This window comes from Pinus tabuliformis, chromosome 7 (assembly GCF_031772625.1).
Source record: "Pinus tabuliformis cultivar Carrire ecotype Pingquan chromosome 7, CPIR1, whole genome shotgun sequence".
Lineage (NCBI taxonomy): Eukaryota > Viridiplantae > Streptophyta > Pinopsida > Pinales > Pinaceae > Pinus > Pinus tabuliformis.
Window position 1 is genome coordinate 1,711,144,286 of NC_142293.1, and position 23,086 is coordinate 1,711,167,371.

The window sequence follows — 23,086 nt, forward strand, 5'->3', positions numbered from 1 at the left end:
ATAAACCATATGATAATAAGAACCACACTATAATGTTGAGTTGAACCTTAAGCCGAATGAAATGCTTAACTATAACAAGAACAACACATAAATGAATGATAAAGGAACATAAGGCCATGTTGCAGGCCGCAACAAAGCCATAGGAGCTTGGAATAAAACTTGAAATAGTGGGCTCAAAGACCCTTTATTAATATGAAACAGTGACATTGAAGACCGTCTGCTCAGTAGGGTCTGCATTCGCTTACATCCATTTATTTGCCTAAGTTACACACTGCTTTTCCGTGTGGCAGGCGTTGCATGAGCATTGGGGGTTGTTTCCCTTGGGGACAGATGAGCCCATCAACTTTACCTAAATGGCCTTTAGCCTTGCATCCTAAGCAAGCTGAATATCTTTCGTTGGCGCCCTAGTGTTGTTGGTGAGGCATCGGAAGATTCTGCGTAGCGTCATGGAGTTGCTTACAGGCTCGACATGGATTTTGGTATTGTCGGCTGACGAGCAAGGTGGAAACCTCTTAGGAGTCCACACCAAGCATGTGGTAGGTAATGGTCATTGGAGCACCTACGCCAACATGCGTGGGATTCCCTATCCAAGAATGGGGAATGCAAGCGGGCCAAGAACTCCTTGGAGTTGGATTCGCCCAAACTCAGGAGGGGTAGCACCATGGAACGCCTTAATAAACCATTGGCGTCGACATGAAGCCTTGAAGTTGATCTGGAGGCCTGCCAGACTTCTGAGGCAGAGCCATGGTCGAAACATAGTATTAAAAACCAGAACCGGTGACCAGACCGGTCCACCTAATAAACTGGGTTTCAATCCAAGATTGGTTAGATCTGAGGCAGATCCATGGTCGAAACATAGTATTAAAAACCGGAACCGATGACCAGACCGGTCCACCTAATAAACCAGGTTTCAAATTGGAACCAGTCAAACCGAGACTGGTTAAATCTCAATGAATTGGTTTTAAAAAACACATGAAATAATTAATTTTTAATTAAAAGAAAATATTTTTAAGATTTAAAACCATGATTCTTAACCAATAGACACAAAATATGCAAAGTTTGCTCATATATATACCATGTAAAGGTGAATATATCAAAATGGAAGTGCAATACATATCAGCGACAAAATATATAATCAATGAGGCTCTAAATGGCCTCTATAGTTCAAAAACAAAGCCTACAAGCTATGGGGCCATTGGCCTACTACAAGTCTACATATATGATATTAGTGATCAACATTATCATTTGAAAGTTGAAACTTATCATCATGATCAAACTCAGTTGGTTGAGTCTCGACTCCCAAACTTTGCAACTGCTTGAGTCACAAACTTCTCCGTTGGTTCAGTGACTTGAGTCTCAAACTTCAGAAGGTATTCTACCCTAATATGCCCTATTACTTCATTTTGTGCTCCACATGGCTTTACATGGCCTCCTATCCCAGCCAAGTATTGCTTGAACTTTTTAATACCCCCTCCTTCAATAGATTTTTGGCAATATTTGCAAATCATTTTGCCATCAATCATATCACAATGAGCCCATGCAGTATCCATCCGGCTTTTGGAGGCATGGTGGCTACTACTTAGCTCAAACTCTTTGTTGTTCCACTACTCGAGCAAAAACTCAACACTCTCCAAGCTCACAACGAATCTCACAAAAACTCTAAATGAGATGTGTGAGGCAAATGAGAGGGGATAACTCCTTTTATTGGCTTGGAGGGGTTGTTTTTGGAGGGAAACAACCATTATTTTCCCTCCAAACTGTTGAGAAATCTAGGGCATCAAGATTACGTGATTTCTCTATAATGATAACTGCTTGTGAATGCTTTTTACTCCTTTAGATTAGGATCTTCTCTTTGCTTAGATTATTATTATGTTCTTCTTCATCAAACAACTACCAATGCATAAATAATAAAGAGACCAGAGACACATAATGTAGGCGATCAGCCAGGGCCAAAACCTCTCCAACTTGAGAGGAAAACCTCTTCTTATAGAGTCTTCAATTGACGAATACCAAGACCAAGACCCTTGACCTATTTCACCTCTCCAAGACCAAGTCACAAGATCCTTCTTCACTGCTTCTCCTTCTTGCACAAGTTAACACAAGTCACACTGCCTTCATGCACTACTAATCTCGGCTACTCTGAAGTTTCAGCTACCTGAAATCACTACAAAGACACACGTGTGGGCTGAATTATGGTTCTTCTTGGTGTGCTTCTCCTTTGCTTACTTTGAGGACTATTCCTTGTTATTTCAACTAGAAATGATGATTGAGTGGAGACCCTTTGTCTTTTACCAGGACAGATGTAACCCTACTGCAAAAACCCTAGTTTCTATCACACGTGAAGATATTAACCCAAAAACAGTGCCAAATGAGTTCGATCTTTCTCTCCTTCTTGTTGGTTATGAGGTTGCCTTTCTCGAGAACTTCGCACTTCTTCCTCCCTTCTTCTTGACAAAAATTCTATCTTTCAAATGGAGGTCGAGCTGCCTATTTATAGTGGTCAATGCATCCAATTGAATAGGTGCTTAGGTCGACATGTCTTTTCTAGAATCCTTAGGCTGACTTGAAGGTGAGCTTGTGACAAGGTCTTGGAGGGTAATTTACATAATCAAAATAATGTTTTACAATGTGAAACATGTCTTCAATACATGACAATGACTCCCTAGACTTTATGACTTGATGACCATTCCTAAAGGCTCATAATAGAAGCCCTAACTAAAATAAAATTCCTTGCTCATGAAACCTGTTATCACTCAAGAATTTTTTTTTTAAATTGTTCACCTCATTTCGATTGTTTGTCAAAGGGTTGGTGTCAATTTTGGGTCTAGTCTTTGCATCTGGTTTTAGAGTCTAAATAGTTTGAATAGGAGTCTTGTTAAGAGTATTGTTGGTATGTGTAAAGGGGTCAATTCTCTGTCTTAGTCTATCATTGGTCTCACATCTCACATGGATATCATATGTCCAAACTCGTTTCAAAGCTGAAATTGTCTAGGTGATTTCGCAGCACATAAATCCCTTTATCAGATTCGCAGCGCAACATGTTTTAGGTGATTTCGTAGCGCATAATTCATATTGCGCTACGAAATTGGGGATTTGTTTGAATCCATAGCCAATATTTCACAACCGACAAAGCACCATATCAGAAAGTCCACCTAGTAATTCTGTTGGGTTTTTCTTTGGATCAACACCACCAGACAACCATGGGGGAACAATGGCATCCTCAAAGCTTGCATCTTCTCCTCATGGATCATGTCTTGGCAGTGGCAGTTTTGCTGGAAGTAGTTCGCCAGTTGGTTCCATGCCAAAGTCTTTTCCTCCTTTTCAGCATCCAAGTCATGAACTTTTGGAAGATCATGGTTTTAAATAATACATCACTGTCTGTGTCTCAATCTCAAGCAACTTTGTTCATCGAGGATGCCTTGGCTAATCTGAGCGTAGGGCAAGATTACGATGGAGAACTAGGAAAAGAGGCCTATGAACTAAGCTGGCTGCGACAAGGTGGGAATTTATCTCAGTCGCCATTCAAGGATGGACTGGATCGACCTGCATATCCACCAGAAAATTTGCGTGCAGCTGTTGATCTCCTTTTTCTAGAAGGAAGTTCTGGTCTCATCCTTGCAAAAAGAGCAATTTTTCTTTATTACTTATTTGATCGCCATTGGAATGTTCCTAACACGGACTGGAGAAATATAGTGGATGATTATGCTGGAACCTTTGGCATCACCAGAAATTTAGTTGTTGAATCATTAGTCTTTTATCTGTTGGATGATAATACAGAGGAGGCCTGTCGTCTTCTTCCAGAAATTGTCAGTCCGACTACACATCCGAAAGTGGCACGTGTTTTACTTGAAAGGCAAAATCCAGATGCAGCTTTGATGGTCTTACGTTGCTCTGGACATGATGGCCAGTTTGGAATCACAGATTCAGGCTTCCAGAGGGCAGGTGTAGTTGCTCTTCCTGAGGCTGTGACGGCTGTCAGAGTCAGGCTTGAGTGTGGACTTCTAACTGAGGCTTATCTTTATCAGAAAACACACTGCCAACGAGTCAGAGCAGAGCAAACAAAACATCGTCAAATGACAGCTGGAGTACGTGGAGCAGAAGATATGATTGGGTGTCGGGATTGGCTTACAGAAATGGAGATTCTAGTGGGTGAGATATGCTGGTTATGTATTAGAAGAAAATTAGTGGATAGGATGATTGAGTTACCTTGGAACAGCAATGAGGAAAAGTTCTTGCAAAAGTGCCTTTTAGATAGAACTGTTCAAGATCCTTCATCTTCTGCTGGAAATCTTCTAGTTGTGTTTTTCATCCAGCGATGTCGCTACCCTGAAGCATATCAAATTCATAAAAGGCTTTGCGACTTGGAACAACAATCTATATCCCAAAGTATTGATAAGAAAATGGTCGAGAGAATTGAAATTGCGTGTGAATGGAGAACGCGGTTGATTGAAAAATGTATTGAGTTGCTACCAGAAATACAGCGTCGAGATCTAAGAAGTGGAAATATTTCTGAATGTCCTGTTTCTCCTTTAACAGGAGAGCAGTACCAACCTTTTGATATGGAAATAGAGCAAACAATATTTTCCGCTGTTTCCAATCCATCTGCTGAGCAAATCTTGTTGATATTTGAGCCATCAGTTGCATATCTTATCATATATCAGGAATTTTGCTGTGTTATTCAGTGTTCCAGTCTCATTTTCAAGGGCTTCTCCAGGCGTATGTCTTGTCAAGAGAAACTCCATTAACCTCAATGTAATTGAAGAATTACCATCACTACATTGACATTTGCTGTTCTGTCTCTTGAAAGGTCGATAATTGGAGCACAAATTTTTGAGATATATGGGCTAGGTAAAGAAGTGGTTGTATTATGGCTAGGATCTGCCACACGAACAATTGTCCTATTGGTGTTGCTAGCCAGAGAGAGGAATTGCGGGCATGGTTTCCTGGTGTACCTGGAGATTTGGTCAACTTTTCCTTGTATGTTGCAGAAGAGGTTAGAGGTATTCTTGCACAGCTGGGTTGGCGATGCACATCAGGATGTGCACGATAGAGCATTATTTTACTATAGACTTTTGCAACATGATGTGAGCATAGCAGAGCGTCTAATTAATCCACCTAAAAAAGCAGTTTCTGTATTTGCTGATACTCAGAGCAGTGAAGTCAAGGACCGTATATTTGATGAGTTCAACAGTCTTTCTGTTATTTATCGTGAGCCTTCATATATGTTTATTGATAAGGAACACCGGGGACCATTTGAATTTTCAGAAGATATGGGCTCTTTGGCTACTACCACAGGATCTACTGACAATGTCCTCCCAAGTCAAAGAGTCGAAGCAACTGACAATGATCTGTTATTAAGTGCATCAGAAAAGGAGGAAAGTCGGGGTCATGCTACAAATGGATCTTTATCATATAATGCTCCTGACTACACTGGCAGTTCTACTTTATTTGTCTCCCATTCTCCATCTCCTACAACTGTTCCACCTGGATCTGAAATTGCAGTGTCAAATGCAACACCTCCTGCATCGATTCAACAGGCAGGTTATGTCATTGATGATTTGCTCGGGTTAGGCCCTGTCATGAGTGCACCACAGATTCCTGCATTAAAACTTAGTCCTAAAACAACACTTGATCCTGCCACCTTGCAGCGTAAATGGGGTCAGCTTCCACTTGCTCCAACACTGAAGACCAGTCAAACAGGGGTATTTTCCTATGTTTCAGGACAATGGAAAACGTGTGACATTGAAGACCAACATGGAGCCTTGAAGATCCATCACAGCCACCGCCAAAGGGAACCAGATGTCAGAGAACGAAAATGATTGTAGACCAAGGCTGTCACGGTGTTAGAATCCTACTTGATTTAGATCTCTAAAAACTCCAATCAACACTTTGTTGTATTTATTAGTTAGTTAAAGGGTTAATAGGTGTCATTAGAAGTAGTTTTCGAATTCCCCTCATGCTTGAGGAGGAATCTCGATCAGTTAGAATAAAAGTTCTATATATAGCTGAAACAACAATGTAATCAGGGTTGGAAAATTTTATGACACAGCTTGTATTTGGCTCATGTAAAGACTCATTTCAGTAATATAATTTTGATTTTACTTCTCAGGATTCATGAAGGATTTCTTATATTCAGAATGTGTGATGATGTCCTTTCCTTAGTTTTGTTTACAGTGGTATGGATGTATAATCACTCAGAATTCACTGAATGTGCTCTGATTTCCTGTATGCATCTATAAACTGTGTGGTTCTATATGAGTGTATGTTCTGAATATTCAAATGCTGAATGCCCTGACTTCCATGTAAGGTCAAGATCTTTGTTATGTTGAGGTGTTGTTGACTCCATAGGCCCAATGGATAGTTGTTTAATATGTTTCCAGCATTCATATTTGTTACAGTTGTTTCACAAGAGTTAGCCATCTTATCTTAATCAAAATCATTAACCCATCTAGAGAGAGCCCTCTCAGGTTGAGGAGGCTAAGCCTCAGCCTAAAGTAGGTTTGAAATAGTTACTTAGAGTCAACCTGACCAGCAGCCTATCAGGGTCTGATTTTGAGATAACAAAACCCATGAGACAAGCATTACAAAAATAATTTTATTTTTCTTCTTTACATCAATTACATAAAATCACAATTACACGTGTCATTATGAAAACTAAACCTAGTTACACTTTTCTACACAAACCACCTCACAAGCCTCCAAGAATGCCTCTAGTGGGTCTGCATGGTCTGGCAATGAATTGGCCGGTTTATGCCGAGTTTGTCTAAAAAAATGGCAAATGAGGGTAGTTGATAGAGTTTTTTGTCCCATTCGATTTGACCGATTTCCAGTTCAAACAAACTGATTTTTAATACTATGGGTCGAAAAGATTGGCTCGAGGAAGTCTGTGAAGTAGTAGAGTTTGTTCTTTGGGTGATCGTGGAGATCCCCATCTGAGACGTCGCTTGAGGCAGGGCTAAAGTCTCTTAGTCGAGCCATGGCGAAGAATGAAAAGAAAAACTTGTTGCAGCACAGAGGGATCAAGCCCTGAAATTATAAGAAAGATTGGGCAACCTCATCCTTTCGCAGATCAAGCCCTAGCCGTGGAAACCTCCAATTGGCGTGGATCTCCCTCTAACGCGATTGGTCGCGAGAGTGTTGACATGGCCCGGAGGTGAAACCTGGAAGGAATACCCTGGAAGATTGTTGCAGGAGGCAAAAGGGGCTAACCGGGATGGTGACAATCGAGACATGCTGGTGGCCATGCAACCTCGACTGTTATGTTATTGGTCAGGGAGGGACCTGCTTGATAGGTCATCACATTAGGTTTCCCCGAAGCACTCGCATAAGGTGCAAGCGGAAGGGAGTGGGATGAGGTGGCGATGCCACTAAGTGTCCCAATTGGGAGCAAGGGTCGTTAAGGGGTGTGGCCCACCAAACCGACGTGGCCAAAAGATAGAACCCAGAGGTCTTACCCCAAAACATTTCTAAGGGCATGAGCAAAGAAAAGTTGAGTGAAAAGAAGTGGGATGATGTATCCCATAAAGGGGATACGTGGTTGGGCCTGCACTGTCGTTGTGGTGCTATTGGGTTAGGGACTGGCCACTTGCTAAGTCAGCCCGACGAAGTTCACCCGGAAATTTAAAGCAGGAGTCAAATGTAAAGCGTCAGGAGGTAAGCTAGCGGGATGACGTAAGTCACTCCACACAATGGTACGCACCATCCTATTGGTGGAGAAGGGTCCCACCAACCATGTTGGCTCGATGCCATGACCCCATAAGAGATTAAGAGGGTCGGCAATTTGCAAGCGTCGGGATGAAGGCAAACGAGATGATGTGGGAGTGGTTGTGGTGGCAGCGAGGAGTTGGTTGTGGCGGACCAATGGGGAAGAGGCCATACAACCCCACCATTCAGTAAGCCTGGTAAGTGAAACCCGGTGGGAAGTAAAAGGGGCGCTTTTGGCAGTGCGCCAGAAGGGACCGAACGGTGTGACTTCGGTCAGCTGCATGGCCATACACACAAGCCCGACAGAGCTCTCATTGGCGAGAGGAAGGGCCCAGAGCCAGGTCATCCCGACGTTGTGCTGGGATAATTGCAAGCTTCGGGAGAGGGTGAGCGGGGTAATGTGTCCAGTAGGACCCACCCGGAAGGTGTGACTTTGGTCGGCTGTGTGGCCATACACACAAGCCCGACAGAGCTCTCATTGGCGGAGGAAGGACCCAAAGCCAGGTCAGCCTGACTTTGTGCTAGGATAATTGCAAGCTCCGAGAGAGGGTGAGCGGGGTGATGTGTCCAGTAGGACCCACCCTAATGCAGGGAGTGGAAGTCATTTGATTTTGGCGGGCATAGTTAGTATCAGTGTTTTTAAACCCGGCCGGCTCGGAACCGACTCGGTCGAGTTGGTCAGAGTCGGCCAAAAAAATTTGAACTCGGTGGTTGAACCAGTTCGGCCGGCCGAGTCCATATCAACCCGACCAGGTCAAGGAAGCGGCCAGTGAACCCCCAAAAACGCAATTTTTTTGATTTTTTATGTTTTTTCTGAGTGTGGGGGACTCCAAATGGTTTTATTAATTGGTTTGTTGGTCTTTGGGGTCCATTCCCCTCTCCTAGTATTGATATGCTATTCATGGTAAAGTTAAATTCTTAAAGTAAAAGTGACATTCTCCTTAATCTTCATTTTCATCCTTTTACTTAAATTTTTAACATTACCATGAAATGACTCAGGATGTTTGAGAGTGGTTCCAGCCTCATTTGATTTCATATGGAGAAAGTAGAATTTTAGATTTCATTCGAAATCCAGCAGACTTATCAGTTTTTCAGGATTTCACGATTGGGGGATTGCAATGTTTCCATTGAATTTTGTCATGTATTAGGGTATGGAACTCGTATTTAATCAAGAGCACCAATCCCTCTATGTACCTTGATGTTAGTGACATTGGTTTTCGAACTCCTCTGGGATTCGCTCCCAAACCGGGAGCTTCTGAGAATGTCGCTCCTGATCCCGTTTTCGCTCTTGCTCCCCACTTTCGCTCCCGCTCCCAAGTAACACTAAGCCAGATGATGTTGGCAACTCTAGCAGTAGCCAGTAGTACTGGTCACAAACTTTTGTTGTAGAGGCCATTTATAGCCTCCTTGATTATGTGTTTTTGTTTTGATCTCTATATCATCATTGTGTATGTATTGGACAATGCATTGGGTGCCATTTTGATATAATGGATATATTCATGAGCCTACTTTGATCATATGTTGTCTTCTATCTATATTCTAATGTTGTGTGTTTGGAAACATGAATGAAAATCTTTAAAATTATGTGTTTTTATAGAAAATAAATATTTAATGTATTTTTTACAGCAACCGAGGCATTGAAATCGAGCCGGCCGAGTCGATACCGAGTCGGAGTCGGAGTTGGAGGCGACACTCGGCCGAGTTAGAGTCGGAATCGGAGTTTTAAAACATTGGTTAGTACATATATGGAAATGGATAACACCAACATCCTAACAACAATTGATGTTGAGGGTAGTCCGGTAAGAAGTTATTTTTGGAGATGAGGATGGTTTATTTTTAGAGTTTCAAAACATTATTTTAATTTTTCTTGATCACATCTCAATGTATAATCTTGCTTTATTTCCAAAAAGCTCCAGGCTAGTCCCCGCCTTCGTTTCAGCGAAGATGGTTCCCTATTGGCAGTCACAATGAATGACAATGGCATAAAGAACTTACCCAACGCAGAGGGATTTCGCTTAATTTGCATGCTGGAGAGTAGATCCTTTGAAGGAACAAGGTGCCACCAGAGACAATGGCAACAAAGGTAAATTGTTTCGTCCATGCACATTTACTGTTACTGTGTACATGCACTGCTAATTAATGTTAAATTTTAAACTCTAACTAGATCATTTTTACGATGCAGACTCCAATTGTGAATGCCATGCCTCCTGCAGTCACTGAGGATGGTTTAATTTTAGAGTTTCAAAACATTATTTTAATTTTTTTTATCACATCTCAATGTATAATCTTGCTTTATCTCCAAAAAGGTCCAGGCTAGTCCCCGCCTTTATTTCACAATGAATGACAATGGCATAAAGAACTTACCCAACGCAAAAGGATTTAGCTTAATTTGCAAGCTGGAAAGTAGATCCTTTGAAGGAACGAGGGCCAATGGCAACAAAGGTAAATTGTTTCATCCATGCACATTTACTGCACTGCTAATTAATGTTAAAGTTTAAACTCTAACTAGATCATTTTTACGATGCAGACTCCAATGTGAATGCCATGCCTCATGGCATAAAGAACTTACCCAACGCAGAAGGATTTAGCTTAATTTGCATGCTGGAGAGTAGATCCTTTGAAGGAACGAGGGTGCCACCAAAGACAATGGCAACAAAGGTAAATTGTTTCATCCATGCACATTTACTGTGTACATGCACTGCTAATTAATGTTAAAGTTTAAACTCTAACTAGGTCATTTTTACGATGCAGACTCCAATTGTGAATGCCATGCCTCCTACAGTCACTGCTCCTGGTTCCCTTCATAGTGCTATAGAACGTTCCGGAAACGTTCGGAAAGACTTCCACCTGCATTGTCAATGACCAATTTTGTAAGAGCTTTCTCCTAGAATGATTTCTTTAGGATCTAGACCAATTTTGTAAGAGCTTTCTCCTAGAATGATTTCTTTAGGATCTAGAATATTGGTCCAACATTATTCAGTTTAGTTTGTTACATATATCTTATCATTTTCTAAACTTTCACTCAAGTGTCCAGATATTGTTGCTTTATATCTTATCATTTTCTAAACTTTCACTCAAGAGTTCAGATATTGTTGCTTTCAAGTTTCCATATGGCATAGGATTTGTCAATGACCAATTTTGTAAGAGCTTTCTCCTAGAATGATTTCATTAGGATCTAGAATATTGGTCCAGCATTATTCAGTTTAGTTTGTTACATATATCTTATCATTTTCTAAACTTTCACTCAAGAGTCCAGATATTGTTGCTTTATATCTTATCATTTTCTAAACTTTCACTCAAGAGTTCAGATATTGTTGCTTTCAAGTTTCCATATGGCATAGGATTTTGTTCTTTTCCCATTTCACATGCTCTATTAGCCATTATTTTGGCATATTTAACATGCTCTATTAGCCATTATTTTGGCATATCTTGTATAGGAATAGGATGATATGATCAATGAATTCTAACAATTATCTGACACTCGAGACAACATGTGTGCAGAGTAGTATAGACAGACAGTCGAACCCCAGATTTTAAACGAAGGCTTTTAGATGAGCTCACAGACAAGAGCAAGAACTGGAAATTGACTGAGATCATTGATTCGGGTCAGTGTAGGTCTCTCAGGTTGCCTGACAGAATGCAAGCGAGCAAGGTATGCAATCATCCCTCTATTACAGAAAACACTAAAGTTTGACATACTTACAGTTTTATGTTCTACAAATTCTGTCGATATTGATCCAAACAAGTAATGTGCTATTTCTTGCGGGTGGTAAAACTGATATACACCAATTCCGGTGCTGTTGTCTTAGCACTGACATCCAATGCTCTCCATAAGCTATGGAAATGGCCGCAGAGTGACGGGAATCCATCCGGAAATGTGGGGTTCTTTAGTAGTTGTTGTTTGCTTCTTTTTTATTCACCCGAAAGGTCGACCTGACCTGGTAAAAACAACGCGGAAAGACATTTTGTTTTGTTTTAGTACAATTACTAGATTTAGATATATCCTTCTGTGGAGAGATCCTTAGGTACTGCCTGTCACTTTTGGACTGTAAAGCCGTAGTTATCGAAATTGGGAGAACAGAATAAATAGAGAAAACACTTTTGAATAGGCATCCAAACTGGGCAGCCTGCCTTTCTAATCTTGTTGTTAATTCTATTTTACCTAGCTTCTTCTGCTGCTAGGTCATGACAACTTTTATGCCACCTCCTCCTGCAGCCACTTTTCTGGCTTTCCACCATCAGGACAATAACATCATTGCAATTGGCATCAAGGATTCATCAATTCAAATATACAATGTTCGAGTTGATGAGGTGCTGCCTGTGTATATCTCTTTCCATCCTTATCATTTTTCTTCATTGTGCCCTTTTACCAAAACTCACCTTTAAGTGGCTTGCTCTGAACTTGCTGCAATTTTTACAGGTAAAAGCAAAGCTCAAGGGCCACCAAAAGCAACTCACAGGCCTGTCTTTTTCACCTGGGCCTTTTCACATGTTTTTGAATGTGTTGGTATCTTCTGGAGCTGATGCCCAGAGTAGAAATATTCATGTACTCACAACCACGTCTTTTGGCAATTATACCCGTGGGGCATAGATGGGTGACACAAGCGAAAGTCAAAAGCTGTACAACCAGGAAGATCGTCACCACCAGTGGGGGATACAAGAGTACAGTTTCATAATGATCGATATCACTTGTTGGTTGTGCAAGAGAGTCGGCTTTTCCATATATGATGCTTCCAAGTTGGAAAGTTGGAGCGCTTGTGCTATGTAAGTACTTGTAAGCAGTGTTGAAATTAAACATAGACAATAATATAATCACTTACCTTCTTTATCTGATTGGATGACCTTGTTACATGTTTGCATTTGCAGTGGTCTCCTCATGATCCCCTATCTACTCCTATTTCAAGTGCCATATATATACTCGTGACAGCGTCCTAGTTTATGCGAGCTTCTGAGTTTCTGTGATAGTGCAGTTGGAGTGTTTGATGCAGAATATCCGCTCCTATTTCAAGTGACATATACTCATGTGACAGCGTCCTAGTTTAAACTTTATGCGAGCTTCTGAGCTTCTGTGATGGTGCAGTTGGAGTGTTTGATGCAGAATATCTGCTCCTATTTCAAGTGCCTTATACTCATGCGACAACGTCCTAGTTTATGCGAGCAATAAATTTTGATTCTGAACTCCACTTAGATGTTATTATGTCGGTCCTGACTTTAGTTTCAAAACTTGGATTCTTTTGATTCGGAGCTAGTTAAACGAGTTGAGTTGATAGCACCGAGTTAATTTGACTTGAAATTTTGATTCTGAACTCCACTTAGATGTTATTATGTCGGTCCTGACTTTAGTTTCAAAACTTGGATTCTTTTGATTCGGAGCTAGTTAAACGAGTTGAGTTGATAGCACCGAGTTAATTTGACTTGAGGTTTTGTTGGGTACATAACCAGTTCAACTTGGTTTGAGTGCTTGTTTGGTACCAAACCAGTTCAAATTAACTAGAATGATTTGAGTTGAAAGTTGAAACTTGAGTTATTGAATCCTAGTTGTTTTGAGTTAAAGCGGAGTAATTGAATCCAAGAGATTGAGTTGAAGTTCGAGTCCGAGTCTTAGAACTACGCCCTTACCAATGTTAGAGCTCCAGTATGATTTTTCTACATAGCAATTGCTCTATGTGCACAAGTCAAGGTAGAAGAGAAAATGTTCTAGGATGAGATCTTTAAATAGAGTTCCCAGTGGAGATCCAAACTTCATTTGAAGGAAACATGAGTGTTCCATGCATCTTCCTTAGAGGAGAATGGAATGAGAAGAGCACCGATAGTCATATGGTACTATGTGCATTAATGGCATCTAAGGATTAATGCAATGAATATCTGCTCCTATTTCAAGTGCCTTATACTCATGCGACAACGTCCTAGTTTATGCGAGCTTCTGAGCTTCTGTTAAAGTGCAGTTGGAGTGTTTGATGCAGAAAGCTTGAGGCCTCACTGCCCCATTGCACCTTCTGCATATTTACCATCGGGAATGAACAGGTAAATGGCCTCTTTCATTCTGTCATGGTCGATACATCTATTTTTTAGATTTGGATTTTGACAAGGCATATTATGATTTAATTTATTGTTTGGTTATTTATTTCGATACATCTATTTTTTAGATTTGGATTTTGACAAGGCATATTATGATTTAATTTATTGTTTGGTTATTTATTTCGATACATCTATTTTTTAGATTTGGATTTTGACAAGGCATATTATGATTTAATTTATTGTTTGGTTATTTATTCAGCGGTAGTGCCTATTCGTTTGCATCACATCCGTCCGAACCGAATCAATTTGCTCTTGGAAAAACAGAGTTCATGTTTTGGAGCCTTCAGAGTAAGAAGGGAAATGGGGTGTTGGACCTCCCCCAAATAATGGTACTGTCGGATTAAATCCATTATTAAGTAACCAAGGTTCGGCACCACCCTCAAGGTAATTCAATGGAAACATAAGAACAATTTGAAGTGCACTCTTAATTTACAAGAATACCATGAATAATGGCAGCGTCTTGTCAGTGAAATGCCTCACTTGTGTTCCAGTTGTTGAGACATTCTATCAAGATTGTAATTTTCATCAGATATTGTTCAGCAAACGTAAATGAAATGTAAATAAAAATGCAATCCTGGTCCCAATTTTTTCTGGGTCAAGTAAAAATTGAAACAAGATTGTAATTTTCATCAGATATTGTTCAGCAAACGTAAATGAAATGTAAATAAAAATGCAATCCTGGTCCCAATTTTTTCTGGGTCAAGTAAAAATTGAAAGTCTGTCATTGGAACATAGGTCGTGTAAAAATTGAAAGTCTGTCATTGGAGCATAATTTATGAATGTTCTTTCTGAGGTTTCTCAGTTTCTATTTTTGAAACCCTTCTTTGTACCACACGAGTTTTTTTCCTGAGTTTTTTGTCATATGTATGTGCATTCAGACAAACCTGGTTGAATATTATTGGAGTTGAGATTGAAGTGATTAAATTGAGAAAACATTAATGTTGAATATTATTGGAGTTGAGATTGAAGTAATTAAATTGAGAAAACATTAATTATGCAGATTTCTGCAGTTGATTCAACGTTGGCTGTGCTTTAATTTTCGTGGCTTAAGTCATCACTTTTTATGGTAAACATATTATTTTCGCAATTGACTCAAGGAACTTTCTTGTTTAATGACACTATTGCTTAAACATATTGATACAGATATTTACAGGAAGAAAAAAAAAAAAAAAACTTTCAATTGATATTTACATAATATTTACATATTTACAGGAAAAAAACTTTCAATTGATGCAATAATGCTCGTATAGTGAAAAAAAAAAAAAAAAACTTTCAATTGATGCAATAATGGTCATATAATGAAAAAAAAAACAACTTTCAATTGATAATATTTACAGAATTACAGGAAAAAAAAAACTTTCAACTGATGCAATAATGCTTATATATTGATACAGATATTTACAGTATTTACGCAACAACAACAAAAAATAAAATAAAAAAAATTAACTGATGCTCATATAATGCTTATATTATATATTGATACAGATATTTACACGGATATTAATGTATTTACGAAAAAAATTCAACTGATGCAATAATGCTCATATAATGCTTATATATTGATACAGATATTTATACGGATATTAATTCTCAAAAAGAAAAAACTTTCAATTGATGCGATAATGCTCATATAATGCTTATATATTGATAGAGATATTTACACGGATATTAATGCTCATATTGCTATTTACACGGATACTAATGCTTATAAATGCTCATATTGCTGTAGCCTTTCAATTGATGCAATAATGCTCATGATATTTAATTGATGCAATAATGCTCATATAATGGTCATGATATCTACAGAAAAAACTTTCAATTGATGTGATAATGCTCATATTGCTGCAGCGTTTTAATTGATGCAATAATGTTTATATAATGCTCATATATTGATATAGATATTTACAGAAAAATCATTCAATTATGTGATAATGCTCATATTCATATAATGCTCATATATTGATATAGATATTTACAAAAAAAACATTCAATTATGTGATAATGCTCATATTGCTGCAGCCTTTCAATTGATGCAATAATGTTCATATAATGCTCATATATCATATATTGATATAGATATTTACAGGAAAAACTTTCAATTGATGTGATAATGTTCATATTGTTGCAATTACTACAATAATGTTCATATTGTTGCAGCCTTTGTGTTTTGTTTTTGATGGACTTGTGGAAGGGATTGATGAGACCCTTACCTTGTGAAGATAATGCTCATGTGATAATGTTCATATTGTTGCAATTACTGCAATAATGTTCATATTATTGCAATTGTTGCAATAATGTTCATATTGCTGCAGCCTTTGTGTTTTGTTTTTGATGGACTTGTGGAAGGGATTGATGAGACCCTTACCTTGTGAAGATAATTCTCATATTGTTGCAGCCTTTCGATTGATGCAATAATGTTCATATTGCTCATATTGCTGCAGTTTTTCAATTGATGCAATAATGTTCATATTGCTGCAGCCTTTGTGTTTTGTTTTTGATGGACTTGTGGAAGGGATTGATGAGACCCTTACCTTGTGAAGTTGTAATAACACATTTTGGATATCAACCTAATAGGAGGCTTCAACGGCATGCCATTGGTAGTTGCATAGGTTTTATGCATTTTGGATATCAGGCTTCCTTTTTACCATTGGTAGTTGCAGAGGTTTTATGCTATTTACACCACTCGTGCTTATATCAACTTAAATGCTATTTACAAGACTTGCATGCTTATATCAACGTTGCAGAGGTTTTATGCTATTTACAAGACTCATGCTTATATCAACTTAAATGCTATTTACAAGACTCGCATGCTTATATCAATGTTGCAGAGGTTTTATGCTATTTACAAGACTAATGCTTATATCAACTTAAATGCTATTTACAAGACTCGCATGCTTATATCAACTTAATAGGAGATGTTTTATGCTATTTTATATCAACTTAATAGGAGGCTTCTTTATGCTATTGGTAGTTGAACAAGTTTTATGCTATTAGATGTTTTATGCTATTTACAAGACTCGCACACTTAGAGGCTTCTTTATGCTATTGGTAGTTGAACAAGTTTTATGCTATTAGATGTTTTATGCTATTTACAAGACTCACACACTTAGAGGCTTCTTTATGCTCTTGGTAGTTGCACATGTTTTATGTTATTTACCAGAACTACCAAGTTTATCTTATTTACAAGACTCGTATGCTTATAGCGGTTGTAACTATTTACGAACTCATGAATATGAGTGGATATCCTATTGTAAATTGGTAGACTGTCATCATTGTTTCGCTATAAAGCAATCGGATAAGGTCCTTGTTAGAATATGATTAGCAGTGAAACTAGTGAAATTAAAAAACTATTCAATTGGAAGTTTTGATACCATCTATATGTCTGATAAGGTCCTTGTTAGAATATGATTAGCAATCAAACTAGTGAAATTAAAAAATTGTTCAATTGGAAGTTTTGATGCCATTACATGTTTGCTAGGGAACATTTTGATTTAACTATCTACGAATGCATGAATATGAGTGGATATCTTATTGTAAATTGGCAGATTGTCATCATTGTTTTGCTAAGAAGCAATCGGATAAGGTCCTTGTTAGAATATGATTAGCAATCAAACTAGTGAAATTAAAAAATTCTTCAATTGGAAGTTTTGATACCATCTACATGTCTGCTAGGGAACATTTTGATTTATTACATTGTTTCCTCTTCTCCATTTGTTAAGTCTTGTTTTATAGCATACACAACTTTATTCGACACACTCCAAATGGAAATAATGTTGAAAGTTTGAAAACCGGGAAGCTTTTGATACCATCTACATGTCCGCAATGAGATATTTTGATTTACTACATTGTTTTCAAAAGGAAATAACGTCCTTGCAATGAGACATTTTGATTTACTACATTGTTTTCAAATGGAAATAACGTCTTGTGCTCAGTGACCTTTTAGTCGATGTTCTTATAGGTTGACACATAATTTTAATTGATGAAACATTGATTACTTATTGATAGGGTTTAACAAGATTTTTTATTGATCATGAAATTCTTCTAAATATATGGAAAAACAGAGCTAAATTTCATAATCATGAATCAATGCTTTCACTGGCATTGATTTTCATTTCCGTCTTCATTTTTCAAAAATTCATATAAAACAAATTATGAGAGGTATGAATTCATTTTTCAAAAAATCATATAATTTGGTATAACTTTTATTACTTATTACTTATGATAGGATTGTTAATCTCTTGTTTTATATATATATATATATATTCTCTTTAGAAAATGTCATTCATTCATGAGATTCAATGGAAAATTACCATATGTTTCGCCTAGTAAGATCAAAAGGTTGGTGCGGTGGCACATCGGGGTAAGTGAGCACTTACCCCTACGGGAGTGGGAGATCCATGCAAGGATATCATGTTATGAAACCAGCTCAAGAAAAGATAGAAAAGATAGATCAACGCCTTAGAATTCAGCCTCTTCGAGGGGGCAACCTCCTTTACATTACATAAATGAACAATTCTTGGATGATACAAATGACAAAACCTCCTTTCTATATATAGGAGTCTAAGGAGTCACAATATAATCCAGCCGACCTAACAATAATAATATAAAGCCACAAAAATAATAATAGAGGGATTCTATGGGGCACAGAAATAACAATATGTGGGTAATAGGGGCACAACAATATAAATAAGGGGTATAACTACAATAGTAATGGGGTAATCACTAGTATTATAGGGACCCAACATGCCCCTCTCCTTCAAAAAAGTGTTGTCCTCAACGCTTGAGCAATTCTGGATACTTCTGCATAAAATTCTCATCCTCCCATGTGGAATCTTTAGCGGATAAGTTCTTCCACTTGATAAGATACTCTGAAATTGATCGATTTCGTAGCTGTCGAGTTCTTGTTTCTGTGACTGCTTCCGGTTCCAATATAATTTTTCCTTCCTCGTCAAGTTCTGGCAATATTGTTTGAACTGGGAGCTTGTCGCCTATAACCTTCTTTAAACATGCACTACAACAAAACAGGCAATTTGTGCCAGATTTAGCACCAGATTCTAGTGCATTTTTTTCTCAATTGGGATGAGCAACCTGGCGCTAAATCTGGCTCTATTGTACAATTTTTAAAGCGTCCTTTTTTGCACCAAATTTTGCATCTTTTTTACGCCAAATTTTGCATCATTTTCTGCATCATATTTTGCACCAAGATTTTCATTTGGTTTTACAACAGGTTTTGCTTCTAGTTTTGTGCCTTTTTTTGCATCTATTTTTGCATCATTTTTTGCTTCCTCTTTTGTGGAATTCTTTGCTTCTATTTTTGTGTCATAATTTGCATCGATTTTTACACCATCTTTGACATCTTATTTAGCGCTTTTTTTTACATCCAATTTGTGCCAATTTTTGCATCTGGTCTTATGCCATCTTTTGCTTCTAATTTTGTACTTATTTTTACATCTATTTTTGTGCCAATTTTTCTGTCTTTTTTTACACCATCTTTTCCATCCAATTTTGCACCATATGTTGAATCTGATTTAGTGCCAAATTTTGCATGCATTTTTGCACCATTTTTTGCATCCACTTTTGCATTTTATTTATCTCCCTTTTTTGCATCCTATTTTGCACCATATTTTGCATTTAATTTTGCATCATTTGTTGCATCCAATTTAGCATCATTTTTAACACCATTTCTTGCATCCAATTTTTCATCCTTTTGAGCATCTAAATTTGCATCCTATGTTAAACAATATATTGCATCCACCTTTGCATCCCATTTTGTGTCTATTGTTACGTTCACTTTTGAGCCATTTTTTCGTCTACTTTTGCATTTGTTTTTGCACCAAGTTTTGAATGATTTGTTGCATCATTTTACATCCAATGTTGCATCTCAATTTGCATCCAAAATTGAGCCATTTTTATGCCCATTTTTGCACCATTTTTTATTTTTTTGTGTCCAAATTTGCACCATTTTTTATGTCCAAATTTGCATCATTTTTGGTATCTAGTTTTTCATCCTTTTTGGCTTCCAAATTTGCATCCTTTTTTCTGCCACATTTTGTGTCCACATTTGCATCTCATTTTGCACCTAGATTTTAGTTGGAATTTTCATCTAGTTATGCATCATCTTTGACATCCTTGGTTTCACCATTTTTTAGCCCCATTTTGCATCTTGTTTTGTGTCTTTTCTTACATCCTTTTTGCATCCTAATTTTACACCATTCTTTGCATCCTCATTTTGGTGTCCATTTTTGCATCCTTGTTTGCACCCAATTCGGTATCCTTTCATATGCCCTATTTTGTTCCCTTCTTTGTGTCTAGTGTTGCACCCTTTTTTAATTTTACTTTAAAAACCTTTTTGTGTCATTGTTTGCATATTGTTTTGATGGCTAGTTTAACATCCAATTCTACTCCCAATTTTTCATCCATGGTTAAATCCACTTTTGGCTTCTTGCTTAGAGTTTTACTTTTATTTCCATTTATGACCACCTCTATGGGTTCATTTTACTAAGTTCATTTACATAGTGAAATATATTAAATTTTCTAAATATCATTTTGCTGTAGGATTTAATGCATGGTTAGATGAAAACAAAACCCTCTCAGTTTATCTCAGAAACCTAGGACAAACCAATTAAGAGAAAGGTTGTTCTAAGGCTTAGGATTCTTAGTAGATCAAGATGTAGAGTATAGATTAAGAAAAAGAGAATGAATTCTTGTGAGTCCTCGCATGCAGGTCTTCTTGGAGTTTTTCGTATAGCCAAGAAGCGCTCCTAGCTAGCTCCAAAGCTTGGTCCTACACACAAGAGAGAGAATAAAGCAACCTTCACAACATAATATCTTAATAATCAAAACTATAAAAAACATATAAATATTATTGAATAAATAAATATAAACCAAAAACCCATGCATACATTAGTTAAATAGAAGAAGTAAAGAATGGATAGAAACATATGGAAGGAAGAACAACTGATCTATATGAATAAAGGAGTTGGAGGAAAGTTACAACAATCAGATATAGTTGCAACATCACCTCCCCCAACTCATAGCTCCAAAACTCTCCCTCTCAAGACAGATCTCAAGAGCGTGACAATACAAAATTCCCATCATTTTTTCAATGGCCAAGCCTCTAATATATAGGAAAGTGGAGGCTATCAAGATTTCCAAAATTCCTCATTAGTTCAATTTGGGAAAAATCTTTTGGGTGAATAATGTTTCCTCATATAAAAAAGGAATTTTCCACTTTTTAGATGCTTGTGTGCTTAAGAAAAAGCTTCCCCATGCTTTATGGCTCTTTCCCACTTTTGTATGCTTTTATTTTTTAGGAAAAAGCTAAAGATGAGGATAAAGAGATTACATTCCACCATATGTTTCCGAAAGTGACCAAGAATGTCAAATTCAAATTCTAGTTTGCTTATGTTTCAATTTTTTTTTTTTAAATATATATTTAGTTTTAGTATTTTTTTTTTCTAGAAAAATATATTTAGTTTTTGGTATATTTTTCTATAAGAAAAACTATATTTTGTTTTTATAAAAATGGATTTTAAACATTCCATTCATGCTAAATTTGTGATTTTATGATAGGAGTTTAAATTATATATAGTAAAGTAACTTAATGTCATGTGTCGTGTTGCTGAGATGGGTGTTATACATCTCTTTCTTGCTAAGTTATAGAATGTGCTTGGGTTTTCTTAATGCAATAAAACTAATTATGTTCTTCATGATATCTTGAAATGTTCATCTTGAACCAGGCTAATAAAACAATAAAGTTAAAATAGGTTTTCCTTTGTCCTTTATAGATCTTTGTCCCCATTAATCTTGGTCTTAATAGATTAATTGTCTTGTGGTGGCCTTGAGTGGTCACTTCCATTAGTTGCATGCTTTGTAGTTTTCAGTTAGTGACATTTTTTAGGCTTGATAATATGTTATTTAATTTATCAAAATGTGTTATTGTCCATATTATTGTTAAATATTAATATTAAATATGCTGATTTTTAAGCATGTTTTAGCAAAACTTTCCCAAAATGTTTATAGATTGTATTTTATAATGCAATGATTCTTTGCTTGATGAAATTGTTTTGGATATTTTTTTTAATGATTCATTGATTGATGAAAATGTTATGGATATTTTTTTTAGTATATTAAATTGTATGTGATAAATTCAAAAATCACCTATTTTTTAGATTTTCATTGATCAATTTCCCTTAAGGCCATCAAGTTCACCATTTGGTCCCAGGTTAAGGAAATATAGGAGTCATGAAGTGGAATTGTCCAAGCACTTAAATCTTGAGACATGTTTCTTTTTAGTCACTTTATACTTTCTTTCTATGTAAATTTTTGATGAAAATAGTCTTGGAACATGAGGAGCGTCAATAGTAAGCGAAAACAAACTCCTAAAAGAAAAATGGTATGCAAAGCACCCATAAATAATGTTGATATAAGAAGCAAAAATATTAAGTGAGGTTCAACCTCATATAATTAGAAAATGGGGGAGGAATTTCCAAGTAGTAGTGATTGATGCTTAGAGATACTTGGGTGGAATGGTTATTATTTGAAATGATTAAGACATCAAGGTTACCAATATGTTTACCTCTTTTCGCATTATGACAATACAATTTTAGTTAATTGACATTGAGGACTACTACCATGTATCCAATGTCTATGACTCCAATATCGCAAATGGAAAACCTCTATTTCTCAATTCTATTTCTAGCACAAGTAATTTATACTCCCCATCCCCATGGATTGTTGGGAGTGACTTCAATATTATAAGTGTCTCGAGGAAAAGAAAGAATGAATCGAAATGTTTAACAAGATATTTTGTAAGCTATACCATTAAAGCCACAAAGTAGTCTCCATTAAAGTTGTCAAGAAATGAGTCTCCAACCCACACATGTGGATCAATGAGATGTAATACATGTGTGTGTGGTTACGAACTCAATACACCTCTATAATAACTCCACAAACTTATGTATTTCACTCTGTCACATAAATTGACAGTAGTGTGACATAAGTAAACCAAGAGTAGACATGAAAGCCTTAGGAAACAAACATTCCTTAGATCCTCAATTAGGTGCTTAAATGATGAAGTGAAAATGCAAGGAGAAAAGAAGAATTCATGATTTAACCATCACATACATGTGATCAAGTGTGACTAGGAGTGTATATATTCATATATTTTCCAAAGAGGGAGTGAATACATGAGTTACCATTTATTGGCCCTTATTTTTCTTTCTTTTTCATTTTCTTATATATATGACTTAGGGAATAAGGTTTTCATAAGTTTGGCACAACTCATAGATATAAGATTTACATG

General features: G+C 37.1%; 1 protein-coding gene and 1 long non-coding RNA gene across 2 annotated transcripts; both read left to right on the forward strand.

Moving 5' to 3' along the window:
• The first annotated feature begins 3,200 nt into the window (after nt 1–3,200).
• Nucleotides 3,201–10,021, forward strand: LOC149255169 (uncharacterized). Its single transcript, XM_089454968.1, has 3 exons — nt 3,201–4,716; nt 4,876–5,702; nt 9,887–10,021. The coding sequence occupies exons 1-3, from the start codon at nt 3,201–3,203 to the stop codon at nt 10,019–10,021; spliced, it is 2,478 nt and encodes an 825-aa protein (XP_089311094.1).
• A 746-nt stretch (nt 10,022–10,767) lies between these two features.
• LOC149255170 (uncharacterized) lies at nt 10,768–12,996 on the forward strand. Its single transcript, XR_016266340.1, has 3 exons — nt 10,768–11,356; nt 11,921–12,015; nt 12,125–12,996. It is a non-coding gene; the product is annotated as an uncharacterized LOC149255170 (long non-coding RNA).
• The last annotated feature ends 10,090 nt before the right edge of the window (nt 12,997–23,086 follow it).